Source organism: Columba livia, chromosome 9, assembly GCF_036013475.1.
Source record: "Columba livia isolate bColLiv1 breed racing homer chromosome 9, bColLiv1.pat.W.v2, whole genome shotgun sequence".
In the NCBI taxonomy this organism is placed as follows: domain Eukaryota; kingdom Metazoa; phylum Chordata; class Aves; order Columbiformes; family Columbidae; genus Columba; species Columba livia.
The window spans coordinates 17997343-18015980 of record NC_088610.1 but is presented as its reverse complement, the minus strand read 5'-3'; the positions used below and the strand labels follow the sequence as shown (position 1 = coordinate 18015980).

Genomic DNA, 18638 nt, shown 5'->3' with positions numbered 1-18638 from the left:
GACGTGAGGGCTTACACTAATGCTGGAGCGGGGCCCATCCCAGCACACAGGGTGTCCATCCCAACCGCTTCCCTCCTTCTCCCACCAGAAAAGGGCACTGTGTGGGTCTGAACCCTTAGCAAAGATTTCTTCTGAAAAATTGCTAATCTGCTGATAGTGAGACACAGCAGCAAGTGCCAGCAGCACATGTGGCACCAGCAAGCAGGCAGAGACTGGGTGATGGCACTTCCACCTTGCACATGCAGGTGGGGTGAATTTAGAGGCCATGCTTGGCTCTTGCCTGCACAGCCAGGCTACAGCTGGAGTTAAGATTTACCAGTTGTGAACTGGAGGTATCATGGGAAGAGATATATAGAAAAAGAGACAGTAGGGCAGCATGAGGCAACATGCTGGAAATCCCTTCTGGCATCCCATGTAGAAAGACATCACATCCCGATGGCATCCAAGCTGAACAAACCCTCGTCAACTTGCGGAAGCCTCAGGGGAATCACCAGGGTTTCTCCAGGAGAAATGAGGCAGAGGTTAAGGAAATTGTGGGGACTGCATAGAGGAGAGGGATCCTGCCACACACATAATGAGTGGGGACCCCTAAAAGCAGGGATTTTCTACAGGCAAAGGAATGAACATGAAGAAGTGTGGGAGTGCCGAGGTTAAAGGGAACTCCTAAGAGCTGGCAGAACTGCTTCACCTCATCCCAACATGATGCAGAAACAGCAACAAACATGTCACTAGTAGCACACAGTTTCCCAGCAGGCTTTGGGCAAAATCTGGGACTACAAACTTCAAAGGAAGAGCAGAGCCTCCTTGGCCTCAAGCAGGAGGGCTATACCAAGCTCCTGTTTCCCAGGGTGGCCCCAGTCTGGGGTCATGGAGAATCTGAAGCCGCCTTCTGCAGAGGGCTGCATGTGTCCCTATCAGCAACTGTAACACAACAGATAGCCAGGATGCAGGGGACACCCCGATCTCCACTGCTCTGGCAAGTGCTGACATGGGAATGAACCAATGCACAGACCTTCAAAGAGAAAATTTTATGGATGCTTTTATACACATACACAAATATTTTAATATAATGGTAACTGAAATGTTATCCATATTCTTAGTACTGTCATAATTAACTAAAAAGATATTTTTTAAATTTTGTAAAAATGACATATTTTACACATCTTCTATTTACAATTGCAATATACTTAAATGTTATAAAACATCCACTCTGACCTTTAAAATATATGTATACTAGGACTTAGTATTAGATATATTATAATTTATAGCAAACTTAGGGTTTGCTGTGTACCTATCTGTTCAATGGGTATTTAATAATCAGCCTGGCTTAATAAAGGCTGCTCAAAACCAAAAATTGACAACAACAAAAAAAAAGATAGGGAATGTGCAAGCATAGGGGCAGGTAAAAAAAAATAAAAAAAAAAAATCAAGCTTGTAGTTTTAAAAAATAATACCATGAAGACTTCCAATAAATTAAAATCATAACCCACAATTCCTTGTCCTGGCATTGTCCGTGATCAAATTAATTTTCAGTACTATTAATCTAAAAGAACACAAAAACAAAAACAAAGAATGAAATAAACAAACAAACAGCCACCCAAGATCTCAAGATCTTCCCGAGGCCGTGTGTTCCCCACGCTGCCGTCAAGCATCAGGATTTGCCGGAGTGGTTGCTGCTGGCACAGCTGAGCTGGCTCTATTGATGACTCGTGAATAAGTGCGCTCCATTCCTTGCTGTTTTGCTGAGTCCTCCTTGTACGCAATCTTTTCACAAAAAAGCAAAAAAAAAAAAGCAACAGTGAGAGAGATCTCAATGGTTCAGTGTCTGAAGTGTTCATTGTCTAATCAAGGATTTTGCAGTTTTTATTTATTACACAAGGATGCTATGGATCTGACAGAGGAAAAGGACCTTTGTGCAGGGACCCAGAAGTGACCAGAGGCTGCAGCGAGAGGGAGGAATGTGCTCTGGACTGTGGGGATACACGGGGCTGGGTCACCGGCTTCTGCAAAGTGGTGCTTCACGGGCTTCCCTGAACTATGTTTCTCTGACAACTCTCATACAAACAGCACTGAGAAGTCACCTACATTTTACAAGTTCAGCAGACGCCTGCACTAGCACCTACTGACGGTGGCACAGACCAGCCCCAGCTCTGCCCACACAGGACATGCAGCATCCCCACCGAGCTCAACACACAGCACCTGGAAACATGTCCCTTAGCAGGGTTTGGAGCAATCGCCAGGCTGAGGCTGTGGGCAGAGCTGCGCTCTCAGGCAGGAGCAGTGGAAAAGCTTGGCTTTGCCAAGTCATACACACAGGCTTTTGCAAGAAGGAAGATTTTTTTTTTTTTCTGAAGAAGTTCTTTTAGCCTTGGTAACAGCTCTTTTTCCTACAAATACAGACTGAAAACCAGCCTTCTTCCATGGAGCACTATGTTGAAGCACCCATAGCAGAGACATGGGCCACCCCCACTGACCACACAGCCATCCACGGTGGAAGAGAAACCTCTCCTTCACAAAGCTCCAGGCACAATCTTATGCCATCAACCGCAGTTATCCCTGCTCAGGGTTGCAGGCCAACCCACCACATTTACTACTCTCACAGGTGTGACCACGTGCTTCCACGTATGGCTTTAGTGCCTGAGCCAGCAACTTGGGCAGCTCTGGAAAGGAGCATCTCAACGCTGCTCATCACACATCACACATATACCTTGTCTGTCTTATTTGTTTTAAACTCCCTGAGCAAGGGAGTCATTAGACATGAAACTAAAGAAACATACCAAGTAGAAAAACCAGCAAGTGAGGAAAGTACATGACATTAAAAGAAAAAAATAGATGTAAGAAAAATGAACATACCACTTTTGGCTATAGTATTGAGGGAAATGTTAGACAGGGAAGAAGAGAAGCTGTATAAGCAAGGACCATGACAGAGCTGTCAGAAAAGAAAAAGAGCACAAAACAGAAAAGAGAAAAACATATGGTGATGAAAGAGTCACTGTCAGTGGGTGAGCAAACACAACCCTCTTGAATACGACAACGGGAAAGATGGGAAATCTTACTGGTGTAAAGCACACAGCACAGTTACAAGAGAGCCTCAAGCTTTCCAACTGCGAGAGAAATATTTCAGCCACAGTTTACAGCACGTCACTTCTCTGAGGCAACACTCTGCTCAGAACTATGGAATTCATGCATTCATTGCAAGAGGAGTAGAGTTTTCCCAAAAAGCCACGCTGGCTGGAATACTGGGCTGTCACTTATAAGGCTGCTCCACGGGGCTGCAAGTGGGAGAGTGGTTTTCAGTGTGGACTTTCGAATTCAGATAATTTTGGTTAAAGACATGAAAATTCAGACCTTTGCTGATGAACTCCTAACTTTACATATTACCATTTTTATGTACAAGTAATTTTGTATTATTTAGTTTTTTCATTTACATGAAGAAGACTCAGAGCTCACTGATATAAATACAGGTGGGAATATTTAATAGAACTCGGCAAATATTTTATGAATGCTGAAACTCACGGGCTGCTCATGCCTCATTTAAGTTGACTATATACTTTCTATTCTTGTGGGGAAAAGTAGTTCACACAAGACATGGTACTGTCTGTGTACATTGACTGGGCAGCCAAAATAACTTTCAATGGGGATGTATGAACATCGAGTAACAAATACCCTTAACACTTACATACTTAACATAACAGTCATGAATATTAGTTATGGTAAAACTACTGGAATGCTTGAGGTTCACAAATCTTTACACACCTAAACAGGAAGGAAGCACAACTCACAGAACAGCAACTACCCGAGCTTGACCCCCTGGTATACATCGAGCCTCCAAAGCAGTTACACACATTTGCACCCTGTGAAAAAACAGCCCAATTCCACAGTAGGAGTAACAATAGCTCAAAAGTTCTGGGAAATGCTTATTCTCCTCTCATGTGAAAATGAACAATACAGCATGGTATAATGGCGTGTCAGACACTTCTGTGAGATGCCATCACTGATACCAATGGTGAAACAAAGTAACTCTGTACACAAATGGTGCTTATGTGTGCCATAGGCACCTGGAGCAGGGCAACTGCTAGAGAGTAAGTATTTCTCCAATGCAGTCTAAGGTGGCCTACACACAAGCATGCAGAGAAATAATTAAACACAATTTAATTTGTACTTTACCATGAAGAATCAATATTTAAATTAAAACAGAAAACATAATTAAAAATATCTGCATAGACACAGCAATAGGATAGCTTCAAGTGTGCACTGAAGTCCAGTTCAGTATTTTGGGATGCATTTCATATAATGTAGTCATGATACATGCTCATCCTTCTAAAGGTGCTAACAGCTGAAATAAATGGCCTGGATTTGGACAGTGTACATAAATATAAAAACATAGAAAAGAATGAACTCCTTCTCTGAAAGCTGAATACAAATAGAAACTATAAAGATAACTCCTCCAGTTATAAGCCAGATCTTAAAAGCAATTTACTGTTTTAATTAAATACATCACAGCTGTAGGATAAAACAAGCAAAGCATAAAACACTAGTTTAACTGATCATCTTTCCATCTCCAGACCTCAGTCTGCATTTAGCCTCATGAACATTCAGCTTGTCAATATGTAGCAAGACAGGTAGAAGACAAATTTTTGTTGACCAGTTAGATTCATTATTTATAATACAGCTGGATTTTAAAAATGAGAAAAGGCAGGGAAAAAAAAAAAGGAATATGTTTTCTCAGTGACTATTGCACTGCCAGGTTTTACTTCTAGTAATTTGTTCTACAGCTTCATTTGCCACTAGAAGACCCAATTAGCCACCCTCATTCAGCCCAGTCGGGATGAAAACAGACAATCTAACCTGTTCATTCATAACTGCAGAAAGCTCGCTGAGCATATCCTTATAATGAGACTTCATCTCTCCCTGATATTCAAACTGATCCTCCTTAATAAGGCGTTCATTGACATCAAGAGCATGTCCGCATGCTTCTGCAAATTGCCTAGAAGCACAAAACCACAAAGAACAATGACACAAATTTTGTATTAATGAAAAAAAACAATCTATAAATATGCACACACAGTCTACTGTACCCTCTTCTCCCCTTGCAAACTACACCCAGTTAGAAGTGACTTTCAGAAGTAATCCTCAGATCAAGAGGAATGTAGGCTACTAGGATAGCCCTGTAAACGTTTTCTTGGGAATGACTTGTAGGATATGGTGAATGCAGATGTAAATTAGCTTGGTTTGATTCAGCCTGGTTCCATGTCACACCCACCCATGCTACTCATACAATGTGGAAGGTGGAGAGTCTAAACTTAAGGTTTACCTGAAGATTTCCTTCAGGAGCTTAACTTGATTATCAGGATATTTCTTAGCATTTGTCTCTTCAAGAAAAGCTCGAGCATAGGCCATTGGTCCAGCATTTACCTGGGGGAAAAATACACATCTTATGTGCAGAGAACAAGTAGTTTATTGTCATTTTCTCTTGGGTACCAAGGCTTAAGGACTGGCCTCAAGCAGTCAAGTCTGTGTGAAGAACAACACCTTGTTCCTCTTGTCACCTGGATGAAACCTGAGGAGTTTTACTCAGAAAAGGGTGCTGCTCAGCCTCGCACAAACTGCAGATCTCTGCTGGCCTTTGAAAGTTCTCAGCTAATTAACCATCTAGAAAGCTGTATGCTTGCAGACATTTTAACCAGGGCACCAGAAATGCATGCATCTCTCACCAATCCCAACTTTTCTAAATAGGAAATGATCCTAACAAAACTCCCTTTAAGGTATCAGCATACTTGACTGTGAGATGGGCTATATTCTCAAGTTGCACACGATGGTCTTGTTCGAAACTTCTTAACATTTACTCAGAGAAGATTTGACTAAAATAGCTATATTTGCACATAAATCCAGCAGTCATCAAGATCAGTGGAAAACTTTCCATTCCCTTACTTTTTTAGAGCAGGCTTCAGCTGCACTGAAATACTGCGAGATATCACCAAAAATATAAAATAGAGGAAACATGTCTGGAATTATGAAAATCAGAATAAAAATTTAGGTAGATGCATTAAAAAAAAAAAAAAAAAGACAAATTGTCATTACCTTGACACTGACACTTCCTTGGAGTTTGAGCTGCAGTCGGATCATGTCCACTTCCTCCATTGTGCAAAGCTGATTGAGCTCGGAGACTTTTTTGGACATCTCATCAATCGCTACTTCAATAGGGTTCAGCTCTGTGCTGGTTTGGCTTATGACTTGAATGCGCTTCTTCACGTAGGGAAACAAGTGGCTGGCTGCTCGAAAGCAAGAAACGTATCAGAGAAACTCACCCAACAAGAAGTATTTAAGAAAGCAAAAGTACGAACTTATGACTTTGTCAATTTCTTTATCAATCCACACAAATTAAGCTTTAATCACTAGATGACTAAAAGAGACACACCAGGTCCAAATTTAATTTTTATGTACCTGGCAATGGAAGAACATTTCCTTTTGAATTCACCACTGTTGGCTGCTGAGCTCTGTCATTTCCAGGCAGCAAAAATCTCTCACCACTCAGACTATGGAATCCAAAAATTTCTTCTTTCGAGTTAAAGCACCAAATGATAAGCATATACTGAACTTCAAACAGCTCAAAACATCCCATCAAACATGTTTCAAATTACTAGCAGGAGCCTCTAGTTTAGCTGAACTGCATATCACTCACCCACAGGTAAACTGCTATTAAAACATCATCCTTAAAGAAATTAGGAGTCACTTTTAGTATTCAACATAAACACTGCTGTGGGAACTGACAGAGGAATTCTTCATTGTTACAACCCCTTCCTTCCAGCCCAGGTCTTTTTGCAGACCTCAGAGAGTCTGGCAAAAGTACCATTATGGTGCATTAAGCCTGATCTAAGCTAACAATCATTTCCCAATTGCCCTACACACTTTGGAAGGCCTCCCAAACTCTGTGTATGCCACCTCTGGGGAGCATCTGCTGCCCATCAGCTCAGACCTAAGGAGCTCCAGCTTACAAGGTGGCTGTCTCCATGGAAAACAGGACACCCAGGATGTCCAGAGCTGGAAAAATGAATTGCAACCAGGCCCAGCAAAGAGCCAGTGATCACAGACCACAGCCAGGATGCACTTGTCCTCTGCACAATGCAGGCAGCAGGCTCTGGGGCAGAGATGCTGAACTGGTACCCTTCCAGTCACCCAGTACCTCTGCCCAAGCAGAAGGAACTTCCATTGCTCCTCCAGTCATACCAGTAAGCCCTGATTTCTTCTCAGTCTAAAAGCCCCTTTTTTAATGTAGGAAGCAAATGAAGATATATGACTTTATTGAAGGGGGAGGGGACAAAACAAACATAAAAACCACAACAACTCCCTCCACCCCCCAACAAAAGCAACAACAAAAAAAGAAAAATGTTTCCTTTAGAGAAAAGCACTGAGGTGAGGCAGGTGCCTGAGGAAAAAGCAGGGGAGAAGAGAAGGTCATCAAATTCCCACCTAACGCTGAAGACAGAGCCAGGCTAAGAGCACTGGGAGCTGACAACAGCATGTAATCAGCTAGGGAAAATGTTCTGCTGGAAGAATAACCCTCTCTGTTTTTGCCAGACATACCATAACAGCTGTACTTTCAAGTCAGTGAAACTGCCTGCTTCAATACAGATCTCAAAACACCTACTGCTGTTCAAGCACTTAAAAAACCCACAGACAAGCTACTCCTCCTTCCTTCGTCTTACAAGCAAAGCTGTGTCATGTAACAAGATGCCCGCAGACATCAGGGCCTGTTTCCTGACTTGCCAGAACAAAACTTTTAGGCGACTACACCTGTACTGTAAACTTTCATAGAATAGTTTGGGTGGGAAGGGACCTTCAAAGGTCATCTAGTCCAACCCCCTTTGGGGAAGGCAGATGCACTGAAGTCAGTGGGGAACTGGATTTTCTGTCACTCGGGAGCCTTTGCTGTGAACATCAGCTTCTCTGCTTACAGCTGCCCATGAGAATAACGTCTCCATCTCAGACAGTTTCTCATACTTCCAGCCAAAATTCAGGCAGGTCAGGTTTCAGTAGCAGTTTCATGAAGGATGCCTCTTTAAAAAGATATTTCAATCACGATAAGGAACAAAATATTTTCTGTTTAATATGACTCAGTGAGAACAGACATATCTAGTGCTCCTGACATTCCTATATTAAAACACTGATTGTGCCCAATGAGATGAAATCTTACCTCTCAATTTAAAAAAATTCTATAGAATGTATCTTATGCCCATTTTGGAGTAACATCTGTATCTGCTAAGTTTTACTCTTAGAAGAACAGGCAACCTACTTTGCTTTGTACTTGACTTGTTTATTATTAAAAGAACAATGGTTTTGTGCACTAAGAAGCCTCCAGCAGAACCACTCCCGAATTACATCACTGAAAGAACAGTTAAGATGTCAATAATAATGAAAAATAAGAAAGTTGATGACTCCACAAATGAAAATAACTTTCCCTAGGAAAGTTCTTCTCAGTCTAAAAGCCGGATTGTAACAAAGCACGTACTTTGTCAATGGACACACTGAAAAGCTCACTTATCATTCTGCGCAACACGCTGTGACCACTGAGTGCAGAACACCTGGCCCACGGAACACACTGCTGGGCTCCACTGGCCAAGGGGGGCAGGAGGGGGGATGCAGCCCAAGCAAACGTACTTGTCAGGATTGTGCGCCTCTTGCACTGCTCTTCGACACCTCCGTGCTTCTTTCCTGACAGTGTGAAAGGTGTTTCAAACACAAAACGGTTGATGTTGTGATGCATTTCAAAGTCAGTCTTTCGATCGTCGGCTTCTTTCTCTTCAAAGAAAGGTGTGACGTATGTCACCTGGATATATGCATATTTTGGATCCAGGTCTTTCGGGTTGACCTGTGAAACAGTGGCAAACAAAATTCTGTTATATTTCTGATGTTTTTACCTATCATAGCAATACCAATTAAAACTGAGACTTCCAAATGTAATATTCAGGCCACGGATTAGTACAAAGATATTTAACCAAAGACCCTTAAGAACAGTGGGACTTTTGAATATAGACATTGGCAAAAGTGGATGAAAGCTAAATGAGAGAGAAAACAGCTTGCTTCTATGTTGCAGTAAACCTCTGCATACTCTCTGCAGGCAAATGTTGGAATATGGTCTTTTCCCACTCACTACGATGCCCTGCTGTAACACTCTTGTTTCCATACAGCACCTGTCATGCTATAAGGTGAGGGGCTTTTTTTTGGTTGTAAAACTAGGTCATAGTGGTTTACATGTACACTCAGTTCACATTCATTCAAAACATAGCTCTCAAAGCATGAACTGTGCACCCAGTTCTCTGCCTCGTGCAAGAACTGCACGTCTTTCATACCTTGTTGGAATCCTGGATGATCTTCACGTTCTCTATTCCAAACTTGTCTGCATAAAGTTTCATCAGCCTTTGAGAGATCTCAGACAAGCCAGTTAATTTGGGTTCTTTATAGATATACTCTTTACCCTCCTCTTCTTCAAAAAAGCCCTGTTTGCAAATAAATGGAAGGATACAGTAAACACAACAGGCAGGGCAAAGCCTAAAGAAGGTGCTTACGTCAGGAATCAAGGTGGCCTGTGTACCCACCAGAGCCTCCAGTATGCCTTTTCCAGCACCTAAATGAAAAGCTTACCTCTCAGCACTCCTAGCAGCCACATACCCACAGGTCTGTGTTTGTACTGGTCTGGTGTCTCCCAGGTCACCCAGGAAATAACTCACACACATTTACTCATGTAAGAGACCTAGCTGTTTTAGTGCTTTCTTGAGAAAGCTGATGTGTATATGATGAAAAAACCCTAACGAATTTAAAATTGGACACTAAAACTTCTTTGAATTTTAGTCATTTGGGTAAATTAACTACTTTGGAAGCACTATACTAACAGAACACCAGGGTAACAGTGGTTTGCAGGATGCCCAGCTGGGATTTGTGCAGCCTGTCACCTCCAGCACATCTGATCTGGGAGCTACATGTGCAGCAAAGGCTGGACACCGCTAGGACACCACTGTCCCCAGCAATGTGCAGGGACATGGCATGGCCAGCACCTGGGAACCTGTCTACATCTGCTCAGGGCATCTGATGAGGAACTCTGGTGGCATCCTAGAAGGCCGTGTGGAATGGCAGCATTTTCAGAGATGATTAGCAAATGATTTGAAAAGGTAAAAAAAAAAAAAAAAAAAAAAAAAAGACACACAGACTGTGCTCCTTTGTGGAAAACCTCAATCTTCTTTAGGTCATTTACTTATTATACTGGATGGACTTGGCAGAGCTTTAATAAAAGGCTCCATTGAAGAGCTGATCAAAAACCTGTCAGGCTTCAGAAGAAATGCCGACCTCAGAAAATTAACAGAGCATTGCATCATGTGCAGGTGAGACACTCCACTGCCACATGATGAACACGTACAGCAACATTCCAGGAGAAGCTCTCCCAGCCGAGCAGGAAGCAGCAGGTGCCCCATTAACCAGGACTGGATTTATCCCAAGGCCATGAGCAGCACCAGACCTCCTCCTAGGATCTCATCTGCTGCCGATGAAACCTGGCAGTGTTAACCCGTGCAGATGGACCCAAACCTCCTCCTTCCACTTTAATGCCAAGTGACCCAGAGGAAAAGACCTGAAGCTGGAGGGATCACGGGGAAAGGCAGACAGCACTAATGACTAAAGGGACCTAAGCCCTTTAAACTTAACACAACGTGGCTTGGACTGCTAATTCTACAATACACCCAGGCAAACTGCCATCTGTTGAAAAAGAGAGAAGGGCAAATGAATGTAATCAAGAGCTACCTCCAAAATCTCTTTGGAAGGTATTCACGCAAAATCCAGACTTAACATATTGAAGTGTATTTCAACTTTGGTCAATAAAATAATAGACTAGGCAAATCTTCACAGAAAGTACACAGAATTAAAATAAATTGGCCGTAAATTTCAATGTTTGTTTAGGAAAAAAACCCCAGCCCTAAGCTCTATTTCAACAAGGATTAACAAATACATGACCTCTGGCTTCTCCTTCAGTAAAGATAAGGGGTAATAAAACTGCCTTTACTTTGGCAAGTGACAGCAGCAATGGGGGCATCACCAGAAACCAACAACTAATAGCAGCAAGAGCCACTTGTATGATAATGTCTTAATCAGTCTCACAGTGACCTTATAACACTGCACAATTTTTAACAATATTACCAATTAAACTCTATGGGCATATGAAGAACTTCGCAGGTAATCAGACAACAAATTTTGAGCTCGAAAGCTGACCCCCCTAAAAACATTTAGTGAAAAGATCTGCAGGTTAATAACCTGATTTCTGATCTTGTTTACACTGAAGCAAAACTGTTTTATGTGGGAAAACTTCATTAGTCTCATGAAACCATACTCAATCACGCTATTCAGGATTGCTTCTGTCAAAAAAAAAATCTGCTTTCTGTTACTATTTAATGTTTTCAACAAAAAAACTTAATGTTTTCCAAATTAATCATATAGCAAACTAGAATATAGTTTATCCTCTTAAAAACTGATTCCGTATATGTTTGCATGCTGGAACATAGTGTTTGTAAGTGCCAAATCTCTGTGCTGATACTGCATGGCACACTAAGATGATATCTGTATTAACGGTTTGGCTCAAAAAAAATCCAAAACCGAAACCCAACAAACCTGAAAACAAATCACCAACAGATTGAGCCTTGTCTCTAATGCAACAGACATCATTTAAGTACATATTCCCTACAATATTTCAGATGACAAGAGACAAGCAAAAGCTAATTGTGAGCTATAAATAATTGTGTCTGCCATATGCTATATGTCTGGTAAAGATCATTGGAAGTAAGATTAAATGCTTTTTAGCAGCCAAATATCCTCCAATTTCAGGATTTTAAAATATTAAGCAGCCAAGGTCACACTATCAATGCATATCCCTGGATTATTTTAACACTGTTTGGTTTTGCCCTGCAAGAACAATGCAGCCTTAGAGATGGAAATTATTGCACAGAGCAGCCAAACACAATGGAATGGAGATGACCTTCTGGACAGTAGGTTATTGGTTTCCACTGAGCTCTGATGTGCTGAGAGTCAGGTTGCGACCTGAGATTGTCACTGTGGGAGCGCTGAAAAGACCCTTCTTCGTCCCTGTACACCCTTGGGCACAGCCTGGAGCTCACAGTAAATCTGACTCTTCTCTGCTGCCCTTTGCTTGAGTAATATACACTGTTGTCCCCACAGCTGATGTGCCAAGGTAATGCCTTCTGTTTTACCTACCCAGGATTAGCATTTAATGGATCCTTCCCTGTCTTTATTGAGTCAGCATCACCTCCTATGGTAAGCGAGCATGTTGCACTCTTCGGCAGGAAAGCTACAGCTATTTTATCACATTTGGAAAAGGGGACATGTCTTCTGATCTTCAGATGTAAAACTGCAGTCAGCTTACTGCTATGAGAATCTGCCCTCCGACTTCTACAGCTTCTTGCATGGATAGGAGAACAAAACCTCAGCTCTGCCTTAACCTAACACTGCTCTGAAAACAAAGCTTGAATGTCTTTGCTTATCAGCACAATATGAGCTTTCAGCTGTTCAACAGATTTTTTTTTTTTCAGTTCAAGAAAGATCTTGACTTCTCAAAACACTCACCTGCAGATAAAATCATAAGCACTGGCTAGTGTGGCCACTTGGTGGTGCAATGAGTTTTTGTCACCAAAGTACCTTAACAGAATTTGCAGTGAAAACCAGCAGCTGCCATGAGATCCAGCTCTCTGAACCGGCAAATAAAGCTCTCTGGCGAAAACAACCGACTACATCCTCCCTAAGGACTACATTCTTTCAAACCACCCCTCCAGAGGGTCCCTGCAGCAATGCAGTACCCAAATACTGTCCCTGCTTTTCGCACAAAGAACAGCGGTTTGCAGATGCGGATTTTCGTTTTCTGCTAAGAACCCTCAAAATCCTCCCTGCAAACAGGATCTGCAGTATTCTTTTGTCCTTTAATCTGCTTTCTCTGCAGTTTTTGTTTCAGTTAAGGAAGAGCAATGTTCCAATTTTACAAAACATAGATATGTGTAATAATAACTTTTTTATGTGTGTGCTTACATTTGTATCTACCCACAGGTATTTTTTAGAACAGTGCATGTGTAAGACTGAAAAAGGAATCCAATACCTGCTACCGAGTTTCTTTCTGTGGCATTTCCTTTGTAGTGGCCTAAGCAGAGTCTTTCATATTGCTTTACACTGGTTTAACTGTGTAGTACTAGTAAAACCTGCAATCATTAGCTTTTGGGAGGCAGTGTGCAAAATCTGCCAGGGGCACAAAAAACAGGAATTGCTTTTAATGTTTTAAATTAATTGGGCACTGAGACTGCCTTCGGGACAGATGCCCGCAATACTATTGGCAACAGAAGGACCAAAAGGCCTCATAACTTTCCACTTGCATAGCCAAATGGAAGTAAGTGGCACACAGGAAAAAGGGACTGACAGAAATACAGAGAGAAAACCTTCCAAAGAGAAAAATATGCAGGCACAACTGGTATGTGGGAACAGACTGTTCTCTCTGTCCCTCCCTCCAGGTTGAGCTTCATCTGTAGCTCCCACACCTGCCATGGTGCTCTGTGGACCAGCAAGCCCTCCTTCATCAGCTCTGCACAACTGCGACTATTGCCTTGGTGAATGAGGTACAAGTAATGCTGATAGGAAGGATCTATCTTTAATTATTTGCACTGTGCTGGACATTTTTCACAGAATCACAGAATGTTAGCGATTGGAAGGGACCTTGAAAGATCATCTAGTCCTGCCGGAGCAGGAACACCCAGATGAGGTTACACAGGAATATGTTCAGGCGGGTTTTGAATGTCTCCAGAGAAGGAGACTCCACAACCTCCCTGAGCAGCCTGTTCCAGTGTTCTGTTACCTTCACTGTGAAGAAGTTATTTCTCATGTTTATGTGGAACCTCCTGTGTTCCAGCTTGTACCCATTACCCCTACCACTGGTTGTCACTGAGAAGAGCCTGGCTCCATCCTCGTGACACTCACCCTTTGTATATTTGTAAACATTAATGAGGTCACCTCTCAGTCTCCTCTTCTCCAAGATAAAGAGACCCAACTCTCTCAGCCTTTCCTCATAAGGGAGATGCTCCACTCTCTTAATCATCTTTGTTGCTCTGCACTAGACTCTCTCCAGCAGTTCCCTGTCCTTCTGGAACTGAGGGGCCCAGAACTGGATACTGGTGTGGTCTCACCAGGGCAGAGTAGAGGGGGAGGAGAACCCCTCTTGACCTACTGACCACCCCCCTTCTAATACACCCCAGGATGCCATTGGCCTTCCTGGCCACAAGGGCACAGTGTTGGCTCATGGTCATCCTGCTGTCCACCAGGACCCCCAGGTCCCTTCCCCCTATATTGCTCTCTAAAAGGCCATTACCCAACTTATACTGGAACCTGGGGTTGTTCCTACCCAGATGCAAGACTCTTTTTGTCACTATGCTTCTGCGAGGAGACCAGTCCCACTTTCTACCATGTACCGTCTCTTCTGCAAAAGGAGGAAGCTGTGCTTGTTTGCATTTAGAGCTCAGTGTCTGGGGTCACCAGGGAACAGACTGAGCAATATGCAGCTATGAAAAAGTCATGTGCTTTCAAGCAGTAAAGCTGTTTAAATGAAGCTGTCCTTTTGGCACTGGCAGCTGAAAAGTCATTGCACTGTAACAGAGATTTTGACCCAGTTCAGAATCACTACAGTTAAATTATCCACTTAAAAGTGGCTGCCTCTGGGAGAGCCCTGGCAAGAAGGTGCAAGTAGAAGAGTCCCACTTCCCCCCTGCTGCCCCTGTTCTGAGGAAGGACTCGCCATTGCACTCTAACTCCCAATTTGCCTGCTCCTACAGAGGGTTATGAGGCAGGTGGCTGCACCCTGCCCAGAGCGCTCTGGTCACCACTGCTGTACACCGCAGACTGCACTGGCCAGGAAAGCAGGCTTGCATTCAAACAGCATTAATGCTACACTGAGTTTTTCAACAGAGGAAGAAGGGGTCCAATCCCACTCCCAGTGAAGCTGAGAGAAAAATTTTCACTGAGATGAGACGATGTAGCATTGGGCCTCACAGTGCACACACAACACAGTGACAGATACAGCTTGGTAATTCAGATAACTGAACAAACAAAAATTAGTTTGCAGGATGCAACAATGAATGAAACAATGTTATTTCATCTGCCATGAACCAAAGAATTGAGAGCACAGGGAAGTTAATGTTAAGAAACAGTATAGGGGAGGACAGAGGACATGTGAGGAAAATTAAACAAAACATGCAAAAGAACTAGACTTACCACAGCCTTGAATAAGATCAAAAGGAGAAAAGAGCAAATTTCTGCATTAAAATCTAATCAGCAAACAGAATGATCCACATCAATCTGTTGTTTACACATCTTATTATTTTAGAGTAAAGGCGATCATGTGCTTGCCAAACCCAGGTCTTAAAAGAACATGCTGGATTGCTACACTAGTTTGTAGTGGAAGCAAGCACAAAATAATGCTTTGAGGATGCTGAAGCACAGCAGAAGGAATACAACTACTCTACAGTATATTGCACAGAATCAGAGGTGGCCTGAAAGCAGAAGTCAGAGTCGGAAAGAAACACAACAAAACATCTACTGCCTACTGCTCTGCTTTAAGCTCTATTTGAAGAAAGGGTCATATATCAAAGGTGTCTTATCTGGTTTTATTTATGTTTTATGCTGAAGAAAACCTGCCGTGCCTCATTCTCAGTTTTTCTTGATGAAGTCAAGAACTAAAGCCGATGTACAGGTCTGTTCTCCATTACACCACTAAATGAATAGAAGCAGTTTACAGAGGTGCAACTTAGTACTCTCTCTTCTGAGTAAAAGCCTCCTTGGAGTATGACCCACGAGGCACTTTCTACTCAATCATTCACTGTCAAGTGTTTCTCTGTTTTAGCTTCCCTGTAATACATCAGGATTAGAAAAATGTGGCTGAAATCTGGGAATCTGTGCAGACAAAAGAAAGGAAGTTGACTCACCTGCCCATAAAATGCAACACGGTAATATCGTCCAAAGAGGCGTTTCTCAGAGTTCACTACTTCTGCAACCTTGAGGTATGAGCGGTGGATGTCATAGTACAAATCAGACAGTCTCTACAGTAAGAAACAAGAAGAGTGAGGGGAAGTGAGAGAGCACAAGTACTTTGGGTTCTCTGACCTACTAAGAGGTCAGAGAACCCAAGTGTCCTGTGTGCAGGTGAGAGCAGAGTGCCAGTAACTCCAGCCAGCTCCCAACCCCATGCAAAGATATGCTATCCACAGTTACCACTAAAAAGCAATTTCTCGGGTCAGTGAACCAAAATTTTAACTAGGTTTATATGTGAGGACCTGCTTCCTCAGTGTACAGCTTACAGATAACTCTCTTTGCCTTTTTTTTTAATATTTAAAACCAGAAAAAATAGTAAATGAGATTATCATCTCGTTATCCATTATATATTAAAATGGACAAGCAAATAAGACATGAAGAAGCCCTGGAATTGCAAAGACATCACATAATTTATCAACAGTTGTTAAACTTCAACACAATGCAAATGTGCTCTTGGTTTAAAAACACACGTAAAAATTCACATCCAGCAGCTAACACAACAGGTTGGTTTGAAAATTCATTGTTGTATTGATGCTGGAAAGAGGAAGGTAAGGTACTGGAGTTTTTCATTTACTCACACAGTACAAAGAAAAAAAAATTCCTTTTAAAGATAGCACTTTTTTTTTTTTTCCTAAAAATTTTGTTCTTTACTGTTGTCTCAAAATAATTAAAAAAATAGAAACCAACTTACTTTGAAGTCCCTTTGCTTCTCAAAAACAGCAATGATAGGCTTGTTAACCTCAGCAATAAGCTCATATCTCTCAGACTTCCACAGGTATTCAACACACAACTCCAGCTGCTCCACAAGAACATTCTGCAATTCCACAAATACAAATAATTCAGTGACTCAACAGCTGGTGGCATTTATTTAATAGCAATGCAGCAAAAGGACATACCCACTATTTCATTTTTGTTCTGCATCTTCTATTTAAATTTTTTTTCAATTATACAATATTTAACCCAGTATTGGTGACCTAGGTCTTAAAAAACTGAAATAACAGTAACATGAAAACACTTGAATACTTGAAATCTCATTCAGAAGAATGGGTTTGCTTCATGGGCTCCCCTCTGCCCTGACACCCAGCTCTGGTACATAATGTCCTGGTTAGCCAAGCACCTACCCTGCTGTTCAGTACAACAGCTATGACATTTCATTCAAAAGCTGTGTGTCTTTTAATACTGCGTGAAGTACACTCTTACTATATTTTGTTGCAATATGCACAAGCATCCACTAGAAATAACACTCTCTGTTAATATAGAACAAGTATATAAACGTTAATGTCGCTGACCTCATTATAGGGAGTATCTTGCATCCCAGAATCTTCCTTCATAGCACCTTCTTCTTTAATGTTGGGGGTGATGCTCAGAAAGGCAGGCCATCCCATGGAAAATAAGCCTTGAAATGCAAGTCATAACCATGTCAATTAATGACTGAATAACCAGATAATTCAAAACGTTATTGGATGCCGTTATAACAGAGCTGATTTTACTTGACTGGATTAGTTAATTTTTCACAGCCCAAGTGATGAGAGGCACAAATGGAACTGACTGAATTTATGAGACTATTACATATTTTCTCTAACCTTCTAACTGAGGAACTCTCTTGTAGAAAGCTCCAGCCAGTGGCAGAAGGAGCTGATGAAAAGGCTCACAAGGATTCAAACTGAGCTTACATTTAATATTTGCTAAGCTGTGGCCTTAGTGCAATGGCTGCAGAAGGAACAACAACTTACACAGGCATTGCACATTACACATCAGGCACAGTCTGACCTGCAAAGATTTTACTGCCGCTCTTGAACAGCAAAGGTAAACCGGCCAGTGGAGAAAATGAACTCGACACAGTTCATGTTCAATTTAAAAGCTGGAAAACGCTACTAAGGCACAATCACAAAGTGAATTGAGACAGAGGAGCTCCTTCCCCTCTGTCAAGTTTTGAAATTCATTTGAGCATAAGTTTAAAATGACGTACAAGTTTTTCACTCCACCTGCTGTGATCTGTTATTCAAACAAAGTATTTTACCACTAATGAACTATCTCTGAAATATTGCTTTTCACAGAGAGCTTCCTTCTAAAGGGATGCATTTTTCATCTCACCCACAAACACTTCCAAATGTACCAGAGAACCATGGTCTTTCTGAAACTAACAGCTTTATCTTCCCCAGATATTTGTCCTTGGCCCCAGAAATTGCTCTTTGTGAAAACTGCTAAAATATCTCATGCTGAGAATTACTTTGAAATACACATTTCATAAACTAAATAACCACTGGCATAGAAGCATTTAATAATATAAGCCTGCACTTTATTTCTCTAATAAGCATCACAGATTAAAAAAGATCTTTATCTATACTAAGTTACATATGGATAACCGCACATTAATTCCGCCCCGTGCCCTCCCAGCTTTGGCTAGTCAAGGACTTGGATGTGGATTTGCATGCTAAACACCAATTGACCTGAGAGGGATTTTTCTGTTGCTGATGATGAGCAGCTCGCTGAAAAAGCCCTTAACCAGCGACATTCTGAGC

General features: G+C 41.9%; 1 protein-coding gene across 22 annotated transcripts in view; it reads right to left on the bottom strand.

Moving 5' to 3' along the window:
* Positions 1 to 1013: 1013 nt before the first annotated feature.
* The window catches only part of DOCK10 (dedicator of cytokinesis 10), a 153080-nt gene continuing 135455 nt past the window's right edge, over positions 1014 to 18638 (bottom strand). For all 22 annotated transcript variants that reach the window (XM_065074045.1, XM_065074053.1, XM_065074048.1 and 19 more), the window contains 9 exons: positions 17406 to 17512; positions 16808 to 16930; positions 16011 to 16124; positions 9351 to 9497; positions 8659 to 8869; positions 6082 to 6272; positions 5315 to 5415; positions 4849 to 4987; positions 1014 to 1764 (listed from right to left, as the gene is read on the bottom strand). In XM_065074045.1, coding sequence (XP_064930117.1) covers positions 1645 to 1764; positions 4849 to 4987; positions 5315 to 5415; positions 6082 to 6272; positions 8659 to 8869; positions 9351 to 9497; positions 16011 to 16124; positions 16808 to 16930; positions 17406 to 17512 — 1253 coding nt within the window. In that variant the 3' untranslated portion in view covers positions 1014 to 1644. The remainder of the gene's footprint in view (positions 1765 to 4848; positions 4988 to 5314; positions 5416 to 6081; positions 6273 to 8658; positions 8870 to 9350; positions 9498 to 16010; positions 16125 to 16807; positions 16931 to 17405; positions 17513 to 18638) is intronic.